The 18065-nt window shown below is 38.5% G+C and overlaps 1 protein-coding gene across 1 annotated transcript in view; it reads left to right on the plus strand.

The window, feature by feature from the left end:
• Positions 1-18065, plus strand: part of LOC144215423 (breakpoint cluster region protein-like) — a 31092-nt gene that overhangs the window by 7088 nt on the left and 5939 nt on the right. Inside the window, exons 2-13 of the mRNA XM_077744347.1 lie at positions 3101-3261; positions 3791-3895; positions 4052-4237; positions 5912-6019; positions 6220-6280; positions 6368-6420; positions 6488-6628; positions 8761-8882; positions 9034-9199; positions 17454-17573; positions 17735-17810; positions 17885-17989. Coding sequence (XP_077600473.1) covers positions 3101-3261; positions 3791-3895; positions 4052-4237; positions 5912-6019; positions 6220-6280; positions 6368-6420; positions 6488-6628; positions 8761-8882; positions 9034-9199; positions 17454-17573; positions 17735-17810; positions 17885-17989 — 1404 coding nt within the window. The remainder of the gene's footprint in view (positions 1-3100; positions 3262-3790; positions 3896-4051; positions 4238-5911; positions 6020-6219; positions 6281-6367; positions 6421-6487; positions 6629-8760; positions 8883-9033; positions 9200-17453; positions 17574-17734; positions 17811-17884; positions 17990-18065) is intronic.

Raw genomic sequence — 18065 nt, forward strand, 5'->3', positions numbered from 1 at the left:
GTCTCACCACCCTGAGCTATTTCGACTCTCTGATGAGTAGGTGCATTGGGTTGGGCAAGCCTACTTACTAACCCATACTATTCACCGACTGGCACTAATTTTAGGCTGGCCTACAGCAGATCAGAGGCACGTGCGGGTGGCCCTCGCCACTTCTAGAAGCCGTCCGACCAATGAATATTTTTACAGTTTGTGACCACAAAGATTGGATTAACCACTTTGTTTCTGTAAAATTCAATACAACTACTATATAATACCAATTTATATGCATTTGTTCTCAACAAATATTCTTTAATTTTCCGAACTGCTTATCCACAGGGGTCGTGGGGGGTGCTGGAGCCTATCCCTGCCTAACTACTGAGACACCCTGAATTGGGGATCAGCCAATTGCATGGCACAAGGAAACCATTCATGTATACTTTGGGGAAATTTTAGTGTTCAACCAGCTAGGCTAGCAAACCAGAGTACCCTGAGAAAACCCATGTTCTCAAATCGCCAGACGTTTAATTTTGAATGCGTGCGAGAAGCAGAAGCCCTTCCCGGAGGTCTAAACACACCAATCAATGACCTGTCAGGCGCACTGGCCTTGGCTTTAGCCCACCAGGCATACACAGGATTATGGATGCCACTATCCAGCTGCCGAATTCAAATCAATAAACCTCTTTGCTATGTTTCATATCGGTTGAATCCTAAAAATAGGTGATCGTAATCTTCGGGGCAATGTTTCTGTTATCAGAGTACACAATTTGTGAAAACTGATGTTCAAATTTGATCAAATGATGATGATGTCGGACATTTTCGCATGAAAAAATAAAACCGAATGATTATCTGAGCGAGTGACTCACTGATTTTGTAACAGTCTCAGATGTACATCTGTCACTGCCTGATACCGTCGTTTATCTCTGTGGATTAGGATTAAGGATTTATGATGTCTTTGCTTTGTCATCAATAGCATCATCAAGAAATCGCCCTTCATTTCTGTCTTTTACAAGCAAAACAAAACTGGTTCAATCTTGCTGTCTTTTTCATGGCATCCTCAAGATGAGTGTGAATTTTAAAAAAAAACACCAAAATCTAAGTGTAGCACCAAAAAAAAAAAAAAAAAACTGGAATAATCGTGAACTAATTGCAGTCATATGAAATTCTTGAAAAACACCAAATTACAGAGTTCAGTTCCAGTCCGAGTCAAATACGGCATCCCGTCGATCCACAGCTGGAGGGTGCAGCACTTATGTAAGGTCATTAGAGAGTATTTGTTTCAGCTTTACTGCACGCTTGAAACAATTTTTTGCAGCTTTAGAAAGACACTCACTGGTTGGAAATGGAACCTTCTCTATCCAGCTGCACTAGATTTTCCCAATACTCTCACTGGGAGATTTTTTTTTTCATTGTGATGTCTGAAAGACATCAAACATCAGTGATTTATGCAGTCCGTCTTGGTAAAGAACCCACAATATTTTAATCGTATGTGGGAACTAAATTCATGCGGGATGGATAACTGTCTATGGAAGGCAGGTGTGGCAAAATTTGTTGCGGAAGTTAAAAATGGAGTTACAGTAAGAATAAAAAATAGAAGACAAGGATATATTATGGGAAAACGAAACTGCTGTCAAATTTTGTACAACAAATTACAATGACCTTATGCAGAAGGTCTGTTTCCGCTTTGATGCCTAAAATGACTGCCTGAATTTCCCGGATAGAACTGCCTGGACACTTCCTCTGTCCCTATTCTTGTTATTTTGACATTTATTTGATATGCCTTTCCTCACCCGAATACAACAAAAACATGTTTACTCGTATCTCAAATCACCGTTTCCCATAGAAATGAACTAAATACAAATTAATTCATTTTGGACCCAGTCTTTCCTTTAATTCTGCACTGACTAACGCAAAACAACACGGAAAAAATGCAATTCTCCGCCTAGTACTCGTAGAGATCTTTGCACAGATAAGATGCGGCGAGAAAAACATTGCGATAAAATCATAAGCAGCCTCTCGTTGTCTCGTATCCTCGCATCTCCAAATTTGTCTATCTCAAGGTAAATATTTGCTCAGAATTTTACTCTTATCTCAAACTCCTTGTATGTCGTGGTACTTGTATGTCAAGGTATTACTCTATTGGAATTTCTGACTTGTAAATGTCAAATTGATGCTGGTGGATGGGTTCATGTATGTAGGAGATAGTGGATGGCACTGAAGTTTCTGATTGCTGGAGGATGTGTTATTCATCCTTTGGCAGACTTGATGGATAATCTCTGTGAAACACAGAGTGGCCTTTCACACAGGACTTCCCCTGTGTACCAGTCCTCGCTGTTTGGACTCTCTCTTACACACACAGACACACATAGACAGAGTCAATACACATCTCTCTCTCTCTCTCTATTTGTCGGACTCCATTGTCAGAGAGCCACTGTGGATGTCACTTTGTTAAATGTGCCTTGGTTTCCCATGGCTCTTGAGAGCAACACCGTTTTATCCTCCCTTCCTTTCCGGAATCCTCTCTTTCCTGTTTGCAAGCTCTTTATGAGCTGCTCTTGGCAGGCCTGTCATTCTAGAGGATGCCTGCTAGTTTTTTTTCTTTTTGAGTTCCAGTCGTAGGCACATTTACGAGAAAATTGATCATTCTGATAAGTGGTAAAGACTTGGTGAGTCATAGACAAATGGCCATAATTACAGGATGCACGGTTCTACATATTGGAGTGCAGTAAATACTACTATTCAGAATTTTCGACTTGTAAGTGTGCATTTTTGCCTTTCAATTCCGATCACAGTAAATATGCATTTTTTAATTGAATAATATAGGGAACGTGCTTATTTATTTATTCATTTAATTATTTATTAACTATTTATCTATGTCTACAATGTATTTTTCTGTGTCTGTATTCTCACCCTCTTGCTACTGTGAGAGAGAAATTTCCCGAATGAAGGATTAATAAAGTTATCTAATCTAATCTTTATACTACAGATAATAACACATATAATAGGCACATTTACTTTGAACTAAACTGTTACCATTTGTGATATGAGGGGTTTTCATACATTTTTACTAGACTGTTGATTTAGAGCCAACTTTAAATATGATATCTGCTCCTATTTTTGACAGATACTGAAGCCTCTCCATCATTTAATTCTTCTGACTTGGAACAGTGTTGTCACGATGCGCTCTCCCTCATCGGCTCTCCTCCTTCCTCGCCTAAACTCCGATCAAAAAGTCGATGCAGCCAAGACACGCACTCGTCTGGTTCCCTGGAGTCTTCTCTATCGGTACTGTAGCTGTACTCTACCCCCTTTTTTGTTTGTTTGTTTTTAAATAAATCAATTTTGACCTCATTTTACTGCCACTTTGAACTGAAAGTTTAAAAATGATGTTTAGAAATGATATAAAAAATCACACAAGTTAAAATAATGTCTAAGGCTTGTTCAATTTCTGGACTGGAAACAAAAGTACCGTATTTTCACGACTAAGGCGCACTGAAAAATCTGAAATTTTCTCCAAAATAGACAGGGCGCCTTATAATCCAGTCTGCTTTATATATGGAAAAAAAATAAAATGCGTCATTCGTTGACGGTGCGCCTTATAGTGTGGTGCGCCTTATAATGTGGTGCGCCTTATAGTCGTGAAAATACGGTATCTTCTTTAAGATGTCACAATGACTTAACACTTGGAATGAGAACTGCTACTAAGTGTAATAAAATGTGTTTTCTCATGTAACACTAATATTTCTAGCAATAATTGTGCAATCAATTTGACAGTTTACACATCCATCAACTGTCATATCTATCTTTATGTCAGGTTGAACTGGATCAGGAAAAAGGTGTGGCGATGAGAAAGTGGGTCCTCTCTGGAATCCTGGCTAGCGAGGAGACCTACCTCAACCACCTTGAAGCACTTTTAATTGTATGTTGAACACACATGCTTTTTCTCTTTATAGTTTCAGCTTTAGATTCAAAGATAATGTTAAAAAAAACACATTTAAAAAAAAAAAAAAGACTGAATTTCTGATTGACATGTGACCTTATATCCTTCATAACATCATATATTTTCTTTTCAAAGCCCATGAAGCCCCTCCGGGCGGCAGCCACGACATCCCAACCGATGCTGAGCATCCAACAAATCGAGACCATTTTTTTTAAAGTGCCAGAGCTTCACGAAATCCACAAAGATTTCTACGACGCCCTCCTCCCTCGCGTGCAAGACTGGAGCATCCAACAATGTGTGGGAGACCTTTTCCAGAAACTGGTATGATATCATTTCAAGCTTTCCCATCTTTCCCTCCCCACCGATTGACTTCAATGACTGACTGAATTGTCCATATAAACAAAGGGAATCATAGTATGAACATTTTAGGAGATTACCAAAGAAAAAGAGTCAGGGTAAAAACATGTTCAGGCTCATTAGCTGTAATTTGGCCCTTTTTTTCTATGATGTCACAGGCGGGTGTGGAAGTTGAAAATTAGGGTTCATTTTGTGCTTCGTCTGAACGAAATGAGAAGAATGAAATTTTTTGTCACGGCCTTTTTTGTTGACTTTTACGTAGACTTTTTTTTGGTTTTTCCAGTGCTTGTGAGTTTAGACTGCCTGGAGTCATTTTTTTTTCAGACTCATAAAAGCATTGCCTCACCACATGACAAGCAGTAAAGAAAAGAGAAAAGGTTCTATAGGAGGTTGCTGGAAAAGAGCTTATTTCATGTTGGCAAGTGATGAAAAAAGACATTCATGGATGGATTTTTATATATACACACAAAACAAATCAGGTCTTTCTAGCTTTGCCTCTATTTTTTTTTTCAATTTGGTTGGAACGACATACACAGCAAATTTCCAATGGTTATCAGCAAGTTTTTATTTTTAACTATTTGACAAGAAGGCCTTTGACCTCAGTGAGGACGTCAAATGTCAAAAATAAAAAGGATGAAGAACAAAATGAGAAATTAAATTGGACTCTCATTCGCTGATCCCTTATGAAGGGTCAGGACCTAGTAGTTTATTTATGGCATGCTTTTTAATTTAATCCTTAATAATCCCTGTTGTCCCTGAATTTGACTTCTCTTCCTTTTTAGAATACAGCAATTGCATTGTGCCTCCCTAATGTTTAGGTTCTTATAAAGGAGCTGATTGGATGCCATTGACGGTGACAGACATGCTTTCCATTTTGACTGGATTGGGCGTCTGTCATCTTTAATTGGTGTTTTGAATGTAAATGTATGGTAGGTCTGCACAAAATATATTGTTTGAACATCGCAAATTTTAGTTTTTCCTCATAAAAGCCCTCATAAAATCCCTTTTATGTATACTAGGCAATCACCATATTCTGAGATGAACTCCCTTAGCCAAGATTAAACGGTTTTATATGAATAGAATGTGGTCGCGGTGAGTTAACCCTAACAGAGCTATTCCATTCATCTGGTGAAAAAAAGTTTCCATTTTTTAATAAGTCACGAGTCACTTTTATATTTCATTATCGTTATTGTTTTACTTAGTACATACACTGTGACAGTCAATAAGGTTAATAGCTTGGTCATTAAATGATCATTCAAGAATTTATAAGAACATAGTCTTGAATGACCGTTCATTTATGAGCAGCTGACTAGTCTTCCTTCGATTATCGCGACTTCATCCATCTCAAATTCATTTATTCACGCTTATTTTCTGCTATTATTTATGTTTTTAAGTGAAAACCCATGCTTAAACTTGTAAGTGGAAGCCACTCTTGCTACTAGTACTAGGAAAAAAAAAATCTTATGATAGGGGTGACTCTCCTTGGCGATTTTCCGATTATTGCGGCTAAGTCTGGTCTACATGAACCGCAATATTTGAGGGATTACTGTACTTTAGATGGGCCATGCAATACACTGAATTTTGATTCTTTTGGTGTCCTGCAATGAATCTCATTTGGAATCTCACCATGTCTTGCAGGCCAGCCAACTCGGAGTCTATCGGGCATTTGTGGACAACTACACGGTTGCCGTGGAGACGGCAGACAAGTGCTGCCAGGCCAACACGCAGTTTGCACAGATATCCGAGGTATGTAATAACAGCACGCACAGCGGGATCTTGCACAACTTGAGCGTTTGATACCGCCTAGCCGCTTGGGACAACTGATGACGAAGCACTTTGTTGTTAAAAGCCACAAAAGCTCTTTGCCACAGCGCTGATTGTTTTAATTATACAATGCTTCGGGGCATTGCCTCCTATTTGATGGTACCATTATGTCTTCCTGACAGAATCTCAAGGTGAAAAGCACAAAGGAGAGCAAAGACCAGTCAGCCAAGAAATCTCTTGAGAGTGAGTATTTTAGTCAAATGACCACCATTCAGTATTTTGAGTCAGACCACTTTTTTTTGCTGACTCCGCCTCCTCTTCTGTCCACAGCTCTTCTCTACAAGCCCGTAGACCGGGTGACACGCAGCACACTTGTCCTGCATGTAAGTCGAGCAGCGTTAATGCTTGCATGGTTGTTTTTGGGATTAAAAATGTCTTGTTTTGGTTTAGGATTTATTGAAGCACACTCCCTCCAGTCATCCCGACTATCCACTGCTGCAGGATGCCTTGCGTATCTCGCAGAACTTCCTGTCTAGTATTAATGAAGAAATCACGCCGAGAAGGCAGTCAATGACAGTAAAGAAGGGCGAGGTTAGTTCATCACCAACTATGGAAATTAATAAGAAATCAAAATGGAGAATCAACACAATCAATAACAGAGAATCCATTTTTACTGGGATAGATACCATGGTAATACTGCACTGTATAATGCCCTAATAATTGAATTTTATAGTTTTTTTTGCAATAATAACCAGTCTAATTTCAGTTTTTGTCACATTATTGACATTCATTGAATTATTGTTGGCAGTAATTGAATTTAGTTTATTGCACAACAAGTAATGTATAAATTGATTTGTTTTGGAATGACTCAAGAAATATTTGGCCAGATTTACAGTCATAAATTCTGGGTTCGATTCTTAACTCAATATGTCATTCTAAATATATTTTAAAAAGTATTATTCAATTATACTCATTTAGTTGTTTTTTAACTATGTGCTAATGTTATTTAAACAAGTGTGCAGCAGGAGAATGCACCTACAAATATACAAGTATTTATATAATTATGTTGTTATAATCATTACTATGAGGTAAAAAAAAACATACAGAACAGCTGGCTATTGCAAACAACGTTTCAGCCACTCGTTTTTTATATTCCAACTGATTTAGAACCTTTTTAATGTGCTCCTTGCTTCAATCAAGCTTTCTATGTGATTATTAAACTATCAAATAGTAGCAAAAGGCCAACCTTAAAAGGAAAAATACAGCCTATTCTGCCAAAACTCCAAATTGAAACAGTGTTGCTTTATTCACTCTTCCTAATGTCAACCTGACATTCCACTAAACGCCAATTCTCCAGCTTGTTTATGGACAAAGGCTTCAGGTAAAATGACCTTACAAAATTCTTCCGTTCTTCCACTTCATGGTGGGTGTTGACGGTAAATTGGTTGAAAGTACAAGGTGTCCGGAAGCTCAAAAAAAAAAGCCACTGACTCATCCAACTGAGTCGGTCTGGTCTGTTTAGTTGTGAAGGAAATGGAGCAAAAAGGAAGCTTATGACTAACCAATGCAAACACAGGAGGCCAGGGTCTCTCAAATGAGGAAGGCCTGTTGATTAGCCATGAGTTTCCTCCCATCCTTCCCAAAATCACTAGTCCAACCCCCCCAAAAATAACCTGAAAAGCCACTTATTATTACTGAGTCGTATTTCTGACTAAATTCGCCTAATGCATATAAACCAGTAGAGTTTAAAGTCCACATTGAATAGCACTCATTTCTCAATGTCACTGTAACCAATGAGTAAAAACAAAAGGGGGCACTAACAGCTGTTTTTTCCATTGGATTATTGAGCATTTGCCGTCCCCGTTGTGTCATCAAAGCAATAAACGGATGTAATCCAACCAAGGTTTTAAAGCAGGGTAGAGTAGGGGTGCCTTCTTGTCTGTCCTGCATGGATTTCCCTTGTTTTTTTTTGTCAGTGCAGTTAGTGTTTGGCAACATGGCCGGCCTCCTCACACGGGCAGTGGTGTCACAATGTAAACAGCCTCCACCCAGAGGTTAAAGTGCGGAGAGCTTGGAGCTGACCGAGAATGCGTCAAACAAGAGTAGCAGAGTCTGATTATAAGATTCAGTACTTAAGCAGAGCCAACATTTTGGGGGTATTTAAAAAATGGAAGGATTCGATTGTGGTAGTAATCCGTTTATATAAACTTGCTCAGTCTCTTTTTTTATGTCAATTTTGTTAGTTTGTCGGTTTGATTTTTTTTTGGTTCCTTTTAGATATATTGACATTCGTGTTGTAAAAATTAATCGGCGTGGAGGTATACATTGATTTGTTACACACAATTAGTAGTGACATAATTTCAGTTTGTTTTGAAGAATGGTTTCCATTGAACCACAAGTGTCAAAGTGCCGGTCCGGGGCCAAATCTGTCCCGCTGCATCATTTTGTGCGGCCCGAGAAAGTAAATAATGGGTTTCTATTTTAGGATCAAATTCAAATGATGATAAATGTACATGATTAAAAGACATTTTCCAATACTAAGAAAAACAAGCTCAAATAAAAATTGCTTTTGATCTATAAAAACGGACTATTACTACGGGCTTTTGATCCAGTTCTTTTAATCCAATTTTAAAAAATAAAAAAAATCTAGATATTAGATCCCATTTCATTGTTAGTAGTGACATAACTTGTGTAGTTTCTGTAAAACTGTTTTTTTTTGTCAGAATCGTCAACTTCTGCGGGACCGCTTCATGGTGGAACTGGTTGAAGGTTCCAGGAAACTCCGTCATGTCTTCCTCTTTACTGACCTGCTATTGTGCACCAAGCTGAAGAAACAGGCCGCCGGGTGAGTGAGTCCCTCCAACTCAAAGCCTCCATGTCATTTGAATATTCCACTGGGTCGCATTCTACGTAAAACTCCCTTCTCTTTCAAGCTGCTTACATTTCACAAAACAAACACGTGGCGTCAACTGAATTCCCAATTTGTTCCATTAAAGGAAAGGACAACAGTATGAGTGCAAATGGTACATTCCATTAGTGGACCTGACTTTTCAGACCATTGAGGACTGCGAATCGACACCGATCCCTTTGGTTCAGGATGAGGAAATTGATGCCATGAAGATTAAACTATCCCAAATTAAGAATGACATCCAAAGAGAAAAGGCAAGTCAGCTTTTAATGCTTTCATTTTAAATAATTGTCAGGTTCATTAATAATTACCTTCGTCCGTAATTATCAATAACTGCAGGAAGACATCTTATTCAATTATTGACATTTAATTAAATAGAAATGGATACAACAGGTAAAAGCCTCCGGAAGGGAGAGTTACGGCAAGCGTCACCGTACGACTTCCGAACGTCTCCTCGAATAGACGTTTTCGTCCCATTCTTATGGTCACAAGTTACAGAGTTGTTGATCATTCCATCACGTATGAGTAAAAACAACATCTGGGACTACAATAACAATCAGAGTATTTTACTAATAACAAAAACAGGGACTAGACCTAACAACATTTAGATTAGAGTAATTATACAACCTCCTTGACCTAAGAATCATATAATATAATCATAATCATATAATCGTTACATACAGAAAAACCCGAAGTGTACGGTTACATAACGATAACAATATGCTTGTTATTGTCCGAATAGCCCTGTCCTCGTCACCAAGGGCCCACCAAATCTCAAGGACCCAGATTGGGTGGATTGTTTGTATAACCATCCTGGAACAGGCTGTCTAGGTTAAAGATGACTTGGTGTGACCTCAAGACTTTTGAAAAACAGAAAGAGAATGATTTAACAAAGTAATGAATTAATACAGAGAAAAGAAAGAGAATGATTTAATAAAGAAATGAATTAATATAACTATTATAATAGTAAAACAGAATAAACCCAACATTCCCCCGTTTTTATAATATGTATGTTATTAGTCATTTCTTAGTAATCACTAAATGGAAATGTCGGTGACTGTGATTTTATCCGCCTACTCCTTACTCCCATGGCTGGTCTGAAAGAGAAAAAACATAATTATATTCGTCCAATTGGTCCTCGGATTTACCGTACTCCTGGACCTCACTGCTTTCCCCAAACCGTCCCATAAGATACAACTCATGTACTTTAGAATTTGTAGGGGCAATTTCAGTAGTTATAAGTCGGCTTAGCAAGGAGCGCAAACAGGGGATACTACATCACCCACACAATGTTAGGATAGCGGTAATTGTGCCTATAGTCCAAATCTTTAGATTTTCCAAAGGTCTTATCCCACCAATCTGACAATGCGGACGTATCTACTCCAGAGTGCTCTTGCATATTGCGGTTCAGTGTTTGCAGGCCAGTAATGGCCCTGGTGAGAGATCCACTGGGTGACGCGTTGTTCGGTATGAAGGTGCAACATTGTTTTCCAAACATTGCACACACGCCCCCTGTTTCAAGGATCATATCCACCGCTATGCGATTCTGGAACGCCATCAGACTGGTAGCTGCCAGTTGTTCCTTCATGGCCACAAATCCCTGTTCAGTATAATTTCCAAGTTTTGAACATTGTAATGTAAGTAATTTATTCTATCCACATTTTTGTTTGGGGTGATTAGAAGGAAGATAGACTCCCAACCTGCTGCGATCTGATTAGCCAGCTTATACTCATCTGGTACGCCCCGGGGGATGCCAATCGCATCAATGTATGTTGGATCTCCTTCCCTCCATGCCTCTCGACGATGTCGGGAGGGTCGACCCTTCACCTCCGAATTATGAGCCGCCAATTGTATCTCCTCCACTGTGGATGGAAAAACAGACACCGGTAAGAGCAGTGAGACCAAAGTACCTAGTCCTGCCGCGTTTCGGCAGGAGTCGTATAATTTATCTACCACCCCGCCACCATAGGCCAGAACGTGGTATCAGGGGTGTAGTTTGTTTTAGAACGCCGGTACACCACGTCTCATTTATCGCCCCCAGCTTCAGACCATGCCCTGTAAGGTTTAAGCAGGTAAAATGATTAAACAGTGGAAAAATTGACTTCCTATTTACCGCGTAACAGGATAAACACTGCTTCAATATTTTTTCTTGCCAAGTAGGACACGTTTTTTCATTTGTAAAAACACTTTTCCCCAAATGAATGGTGATTGAGGGAGTTGTTAGATCCCATCGTATTTTCCCTTGTCTGGTAGTTTATCCTAATCTTTTGTAAGATGGTTTAGTCTCAATTGAAACCATATGGAGACGTCAAACCCAATTTAAAAGAGTTCCCTATAGTTTTATGGTATTGCTTGCTGAGCAATAATCTTTTCAATTAATATTGGTGTTTCCCGTATTTTATTAAGTCAGAAAGTTTATCTTCCCCGTCCCCTCAATGTTTCAATTGAGACCACCCTTTTACCAAAGTAGCTCCACATAGTGCTTGCCTTCTTTACACTCCATTAACAGCGCCCAATTATCCCCCGTTTGGGAAATCCCTGTTTCAGAAATAAATTTCACAGGTTAATATGTCAGTCCAAGCTTTCCAATCTTGACCAATTTCTGCAACAAGGCTTTTCCCAATCTTTAATTTTTTTGCTGTTAATGTACCACACATATTTCCCACCATCTCTTTTTGTATGGCAACCGGGACGTCGCCGAGTCCAAATATATATTTTCAATGTGGAAATTTGATTTAGTAGGTAATGTTAATTAAATGTAAATGTGTATGTTTCTCGGTTTACCCTCCCGTAAGAAGGTGTATCCTCAATTGAAACGCCTCCGCCTTTTTCTCCAACTGGAGAAAACAACCCTACTGTGGAAAGGAATAGAATCACAATCATCATTAATCTCATTGCCCCAAAAGCAATAATTGTTTTCAACATGACTTTTTGTCTTTGTTTAGGGAGTTTTCCTCTTGAAACGTTTCAATTTAGACAACCTTCTTACTGTGGGAAAGGTGCATCCGTGTCCCCTTTCAGTAACAAGGACCCTCCCACTTTGCGTTGCTCCGATGTTTCTTCTTTTATGCTGCTTATCAGCATCCAGTCTTCAAGAATCACCGTCGCTTCGTCCGTTTCCTGTTGAGAAGCAAAATCTCCCTCTGATAGTCTAAATTTGGTGTGTGCGTTTTTTTTTTTTCTCTGATAGATTCGCCTCATCATCCAATTGTCATTGTGTAGTGAATAATAACAATTTGTAAGGTCTACCAAACAGGACTTCATATAAGGTCCGCCAATTGTGGATGGTAGACAACTATTATATTAACAAAATGGGAGCCATTATCACTATAAATAGTTTCTGGAATTCCATATCGTGGAATGATATCCATATGATCTAATAAAAATAAAATAAAATCTATATGTATTTTTTGAAATGGATATGTGGGTATGCATATAGATTTAAACCCTAAGCCTTGTAGTGCCGTTGTAGCAAGGCCACCTCCCCCTTGTCGAGACATAGGTCTTCCCTTGACTCAAGCCCAAATTATTTTCTTTATTGATCTTTTATTGATAGATTATGTCTCGGTGGTCTGCCAATCAAAAAACACAAAAAGACAAACTATCATTCACGCTCACACTCATAAACAGAAGAATTTAGTGTGTTCAACCAGTCTAGCATCCATAATTTCATTTTGTGGGAGTAAACTGGAGTACCCGGAGAAAATCCACAAATTCTCGAGGACGCCATGAATACCCCACATTCCGGAAGGTCTGGATCCACCCCGCATTCATTAGTAGATCCTTTAATATACACACCCCCACTCTAGCATTTTAACCGTTTGTAAAAAATTACCTTCAAGTTTCACACAAAGTTATATCCTTTTTAATGCTATCAGTTTACCTGTTTGTTCCCCGAATTGAGGTGGGAATAGTTTCACATCTAAAGTTTTTATTTTTTACAGCCGCCATGACCTAATGGCCCCCTATCAGGTTTTTTGAAAATCCCAATTCCCTTTAATAGCATGCCAATCACCTTTTAATGCGGCCATCCAATTTTGTTTCTACTTGTTTCAGGTGATAAGATAATCTCCCCCATTTGTAAAACAAATTCATCCACGCCTAATTTATACAACATGACGCCTATGGCCTTTATTACGTCGCCTTGACTCCAAATTCTATGAACCAAGATAACACGCCGAATTTGTAAGCGAATTTCCCCCATCCCATTTTGTTCATAGACAACCCATCTACCTAAAGCGTCACTTGTTTCAAAACATGAAAGGCCCCACTAGAATTCGTGCATCCAGCGCCAAATAGAGCCTATTTACACATTTGTCTCAAACTTGTTTTAGATATGGGGTCCCCAATTTCCCAAAATTTCCCAGAATTTATGTACTACCACATCCTGTCAAAAACCCAAAACGACTAACATAACCTGTTTCTAAGCCAGATTCTGGAATTTGGAGAATTTCTCCTTTCCCTCCCTTATCTAAGCTTGTTATTGTCACTCGTTATCACTGTAACATTCAGGCGTATTAACCCCATCGTTGCTAAAGTTCTCACCAATTTGCATGCCCTTAATGCCGTAAAAGCAACATTATTTGGTTGTATCAATTGACCAATGCTTATCCAATCCGTAATATCCTTAAAGTCATCAATATGACCTGTGACAAAGCATATTTCCTCCTGCCAGGACAACAGACAATGTTCTTTCAAGTGCACTTTGAAAAACATTCCATGTTACTCCATTCTTAGGGAAAATATGCTCATCCTAAACCAATTATTTTATTTACAATTCACCTAATTATTTGGATGAATGCCATGAATTTTATCATGCCACTATTGCATTGTAAATTTCCCATCTGATGTCGTTAACAGCCAAATAATTCAATACCTACTATACTTTGTAAATCACCTCATATGATGTTTACTTAAGACACGAGTCATTTCCCATAGCCTGTTACCAAAACAAAAATCTACAACAATTAAATGAGAGAAATCAACCTTTTGTTAGACAATTCCTAATTACAAACTTTAATGTTTTAAAAACCTTATCGTCACCAATATACCATAATATTGTAAATTTTGTCATCCTGGCCTTTTTTTCTTTTAAACAGCCAACCTCCTGGATTAAAGTATTTTGAATAATCAAAAAATTCTGAAATAGTATTAATATTATTTTATCCTCCAAAAGCTAGTTTCCTTTAACTAAGAGCCCTTTGAAATCCACAATTGCTCAAAAATGACTATTTTGGTCTATTTCCCAAATCCAAAGCTTTTTACCAAATCAACCTTTTACTGAACAGATTTTTTCTATCCTCTTAATACATTTCATTTTAAAACCCAAAATATCAATGCGAAAGCATTCGCATAACCTTGCATTTCTTGCAGCCCATGTATTGTTCTTATTCTGAAAAGTCCAAACAGAAAACGCAATTAGCCGTTAACTATGACCTCCACTCTTGCTGCGAAAACAGCATTGTTATCTTATGTTTACAAACCAGCTTTTTCCCTGTGCCCAAATACAACGCTTTTTAGAGAAGACAACCATTAAAACGTCAAATTAACCCCTCTTCCGATATTCAACTACATAACAATATTTTTCCAAGACCCCATATATCCAGAATATGTATGCTGCAAGCACAACAATATGGCAAAAACCCATTTTCTGCCCTCAAGTTTGCTTCAGCACCCCCAAGGCCAATTATTATTATTATAATGTCTTCACGGAAAGGATCACAAAATTTTAGTCGTTTACACGGTCCGAACGCTCCCGAAAGCCCAACACAGTTAAATCGTCTGCCCCGCGGCCCACATGTTTCACTCCCATCTAATCAGCAGCCGCTGCACCAGAAACGCTTCCCCCGCAGTTGACACATTTTTTGGCAAGTCTAGAGCATAATAAAAACACAGGTGACATTCCCTGCTAAACATTTAAATGATCATTTTGTATATATTCTTTTGTCTTTTTTTTAAACACCATCTTCCCGTTAGCGGACGGGATCAAAAACCAAGCTGCAATAAGCCATCACATTGCTGTAAATTGACAGTACATATAGGTTATATTAACAAAGCACCACCAGCACTTGGAAATAACCATTCTAATTGTTGTTATACAAGCCCAAGCATCACAAAAAAACCCAATTTATTGTAATCACAAAACGTCATACCCGGATTAACCAAATTAAATACCAGTGTCTCCATTAATTTTCTAGCTCCCTTTATTTTTGTTAAACTTCCTCCGCGCCCGTCACCTATCTCGGTAAATATTTTCCCCGTCAGCCGAGGAGGCCCCGCTATTTTTTCCTTACCAAACAGTACTTTCCCGCCGCCACGGTCTTAAATATATCCCCGTTATCCGAGGGAGCCCCCACTATTTTCCCAAAATAGTATTTTTAACTTCTCCCCGGCCTTATTTCGCCATTAGTGTCTGTGGAACAAGCTGTTACACTTTTATCCACTCACATATTATTTATATATGTATATTACCTCTATGCATTAGTGCATATATTATCCTGCATTTTATGCATTTTAAGCTGGCCAGCAAACCCATATTTATTTATCCATAAATATAGCTGTGTAATAATTTTAAAGCGCTTTGTCTTTCCAATTTTTTCCAATCCTTACAAGTTAGACGTATTTTTTGGATCGTCATCCAAACCCGCCTTACAACACGTGTTTCCCATATTTTACTTTTTTGTAGTGAGTTCGTGTGCCTCACACAGTTAACTTTATTATATCTATTTTTATTATTATCACTCCTTCGACTGTATTTCCTAGGCTTATCTTAATTTTACTGCAGAAACCACACAAACAACATACAACGTATATTCGTGCCTACCCTTTAGACACAGGACACTCCCCGGCCCCAATATTGTACCTCTAGTACAATACATTCGTGCCTACCCCTGAGACACAGGACACTTTCCAGCAAAGTGCCCCACCGTACCTGCCATTGACTAGTATAAACACAGGGTTTTATCGCCGTCACCCAGGACGCGAAACCAGCCCAACAATGGGCCTCACATACAATGTCCCTTTAACGCATTTGTAAACACCTTCACAACATGCAGACATTAATGTGGACTTACCCGAGATCCATCAGATGTCTCCCTCCAGCAGGAAAAGTCTTCAACCGCCGAGAATCCAGGCGCCCCCGTCGAAAAACTCCGGCCCACCAAGGGTTTTGAAGACGCCGTGCGCACGGTCACTTACCAGATGTCGAACAGCAGCGCCTGGGTTCTCGCTCCGGTATATTGACCTCCATGGCTCAGAAGGACCAAAATGTCAGGTTCATTAATAATTACCTTCGTCCGTAATTATCAATAACTGCAGGAAGACATCTTATTCAATTATTGACATTTAATTAAATAGAAATGGATACAACAGGTAAAAGCCTCCGGAAGGGAGAGTTACAGCAAGCGTCACCGTACGACTTCCGAACGTCTCCTCGAATAGACGTTTTCGTCCCATTCTTATGGTCACAAGTTACAGAGTTGTTGATCATTCCATCACGTATGAGTAAAAACAACATCTGGGACTACAATAACAATCAGAGTATTTTACTAATAACAAAAACAGGGACTAGACCTAACAACATTTAGATTAGAGTAATTATACAACCTCCTTGACCTAAGAATCATATAATATAATCATAATCATATAATCGTTACATACAGAAAAACCCGAAGTGTACGGTTACATAACGATAACAATATGCTTGTTATTGTCCGAATAGCCCTGTCCTCGTCACCAAGGGCCCACCAAATCTCAAGGACCCAGATTGGGTGGATTGTTTGTATAACCATCCTGGAACAGGCTGTCTAGGTTAAAGATGACTTGGTGTGACCTCAAGACTTTTGAAAAACAGAAAGAGAATGATTTAACAAAGTAATGAATTAATACAGAGAAAAGAAAGAGAATGATTTAATAAAGAAATGAATTAATATAACTATTATAATAGTAAAACAGAATAAACCCAACAATAATCCACCTGTCAAATATGAAAACATGTCATTTATTTGTATATTCAACTGTCCTCAAGGAAAAAATGAATGAATACTTGAAAACATATATTTTTTTTAAGGGATGAGCCTGATTTTATCATACAATTGGAAATTAGTTCTGGTAAAAATAGGTGGCCAATCCATTTTATATGGAAGGGTTGACAGCCAAATGGATTGAACATCTTTTTCCGTCAATGGAAGTGAAACATGATGACTCAATGTTAATCTTGGGTTTCAACAACATAATCCAGGTCTTCTATTATTGTTATTTTAAAAAAAGTTTCATCATAGACCTGTAAAAATAGATCTATTTTTATTGATATATAAAATCATAATTTGTTGTTTTGGAACTGTTTTGCTTGTTCAGAAACCAACAAGTGCTGAATTTTCCTACAGCAATATAACAGAGAATTAATTTTTCTTAATGTATTTCATTTTTCTCAAATTTTGACGCCCCAGTTTGATGAATTATGGATGTAAACTCTCTTAAAATGTATCTAATTCTTCTGTTCATCTCCAGAGAACCACCAAAGGACCCAAAGTGATGGAGAGGCTGAGGAAGAGGTTATCAGAGCAGGAGTCTCTGCTTCTCCTCATGTCACCCAACATGGCTTTCAGGGTGGCCAACAGAAATGGCAAGGTCTGTAATCGGCCTCATTTTATTTTGAAATCCAAAAGCCTTTTTGGAATGTTTTGATTTAGCAGCTCAAATATTGCTACTCTTGAATTTATGTGATGCTGTCATCTGCTGTTGAGAGCTTGTCATTGCAGTACTTGACCACTTTTTTTGTACCATTTCAGGGTTTCACATTTCTGATCTCCTCCGACTATGAACGTGCCGAATGGAGGGAAACCATTCGTGAGCAGCAAAAGAAATGCAAGTTATTGTACTTAAGTATTTATAGAATGATCCTTTTTACTCGTTTAACTCAAGTTGTCTCACTTTTCTAGGTTTTAAGAGCTTCTCTCTAACATCTCTAGAACTTCAGATGCTCACCAACTCATGCGTAAAACTCCAAACTGTCCACACTATTCCACTAACCATGTGCAAAGAAGGTGAGGTCTACCTTTTCAACAAACTAGCACTTGACTAGTTTTGAAGTAAAGCTCAAAATGTGTGTTTCCCGACACA

The sequence above is a fragment of the Stigmatopora nigra genome, chromosome 22 (assembly GCF_051989575.1).
Source record: "Stigmatopora nigra isolate UIUO_SnigA chromosome 22, RoL_Snig_1.1, whole genome shotgun sequence".
NCBI classification, from domain to species: Eukaryota; Metazoa; Chordata; class Actinopteri; order Syngnathiformes; family Syngnathidae; genus Stigmatopora; species Stigmatopora nigra.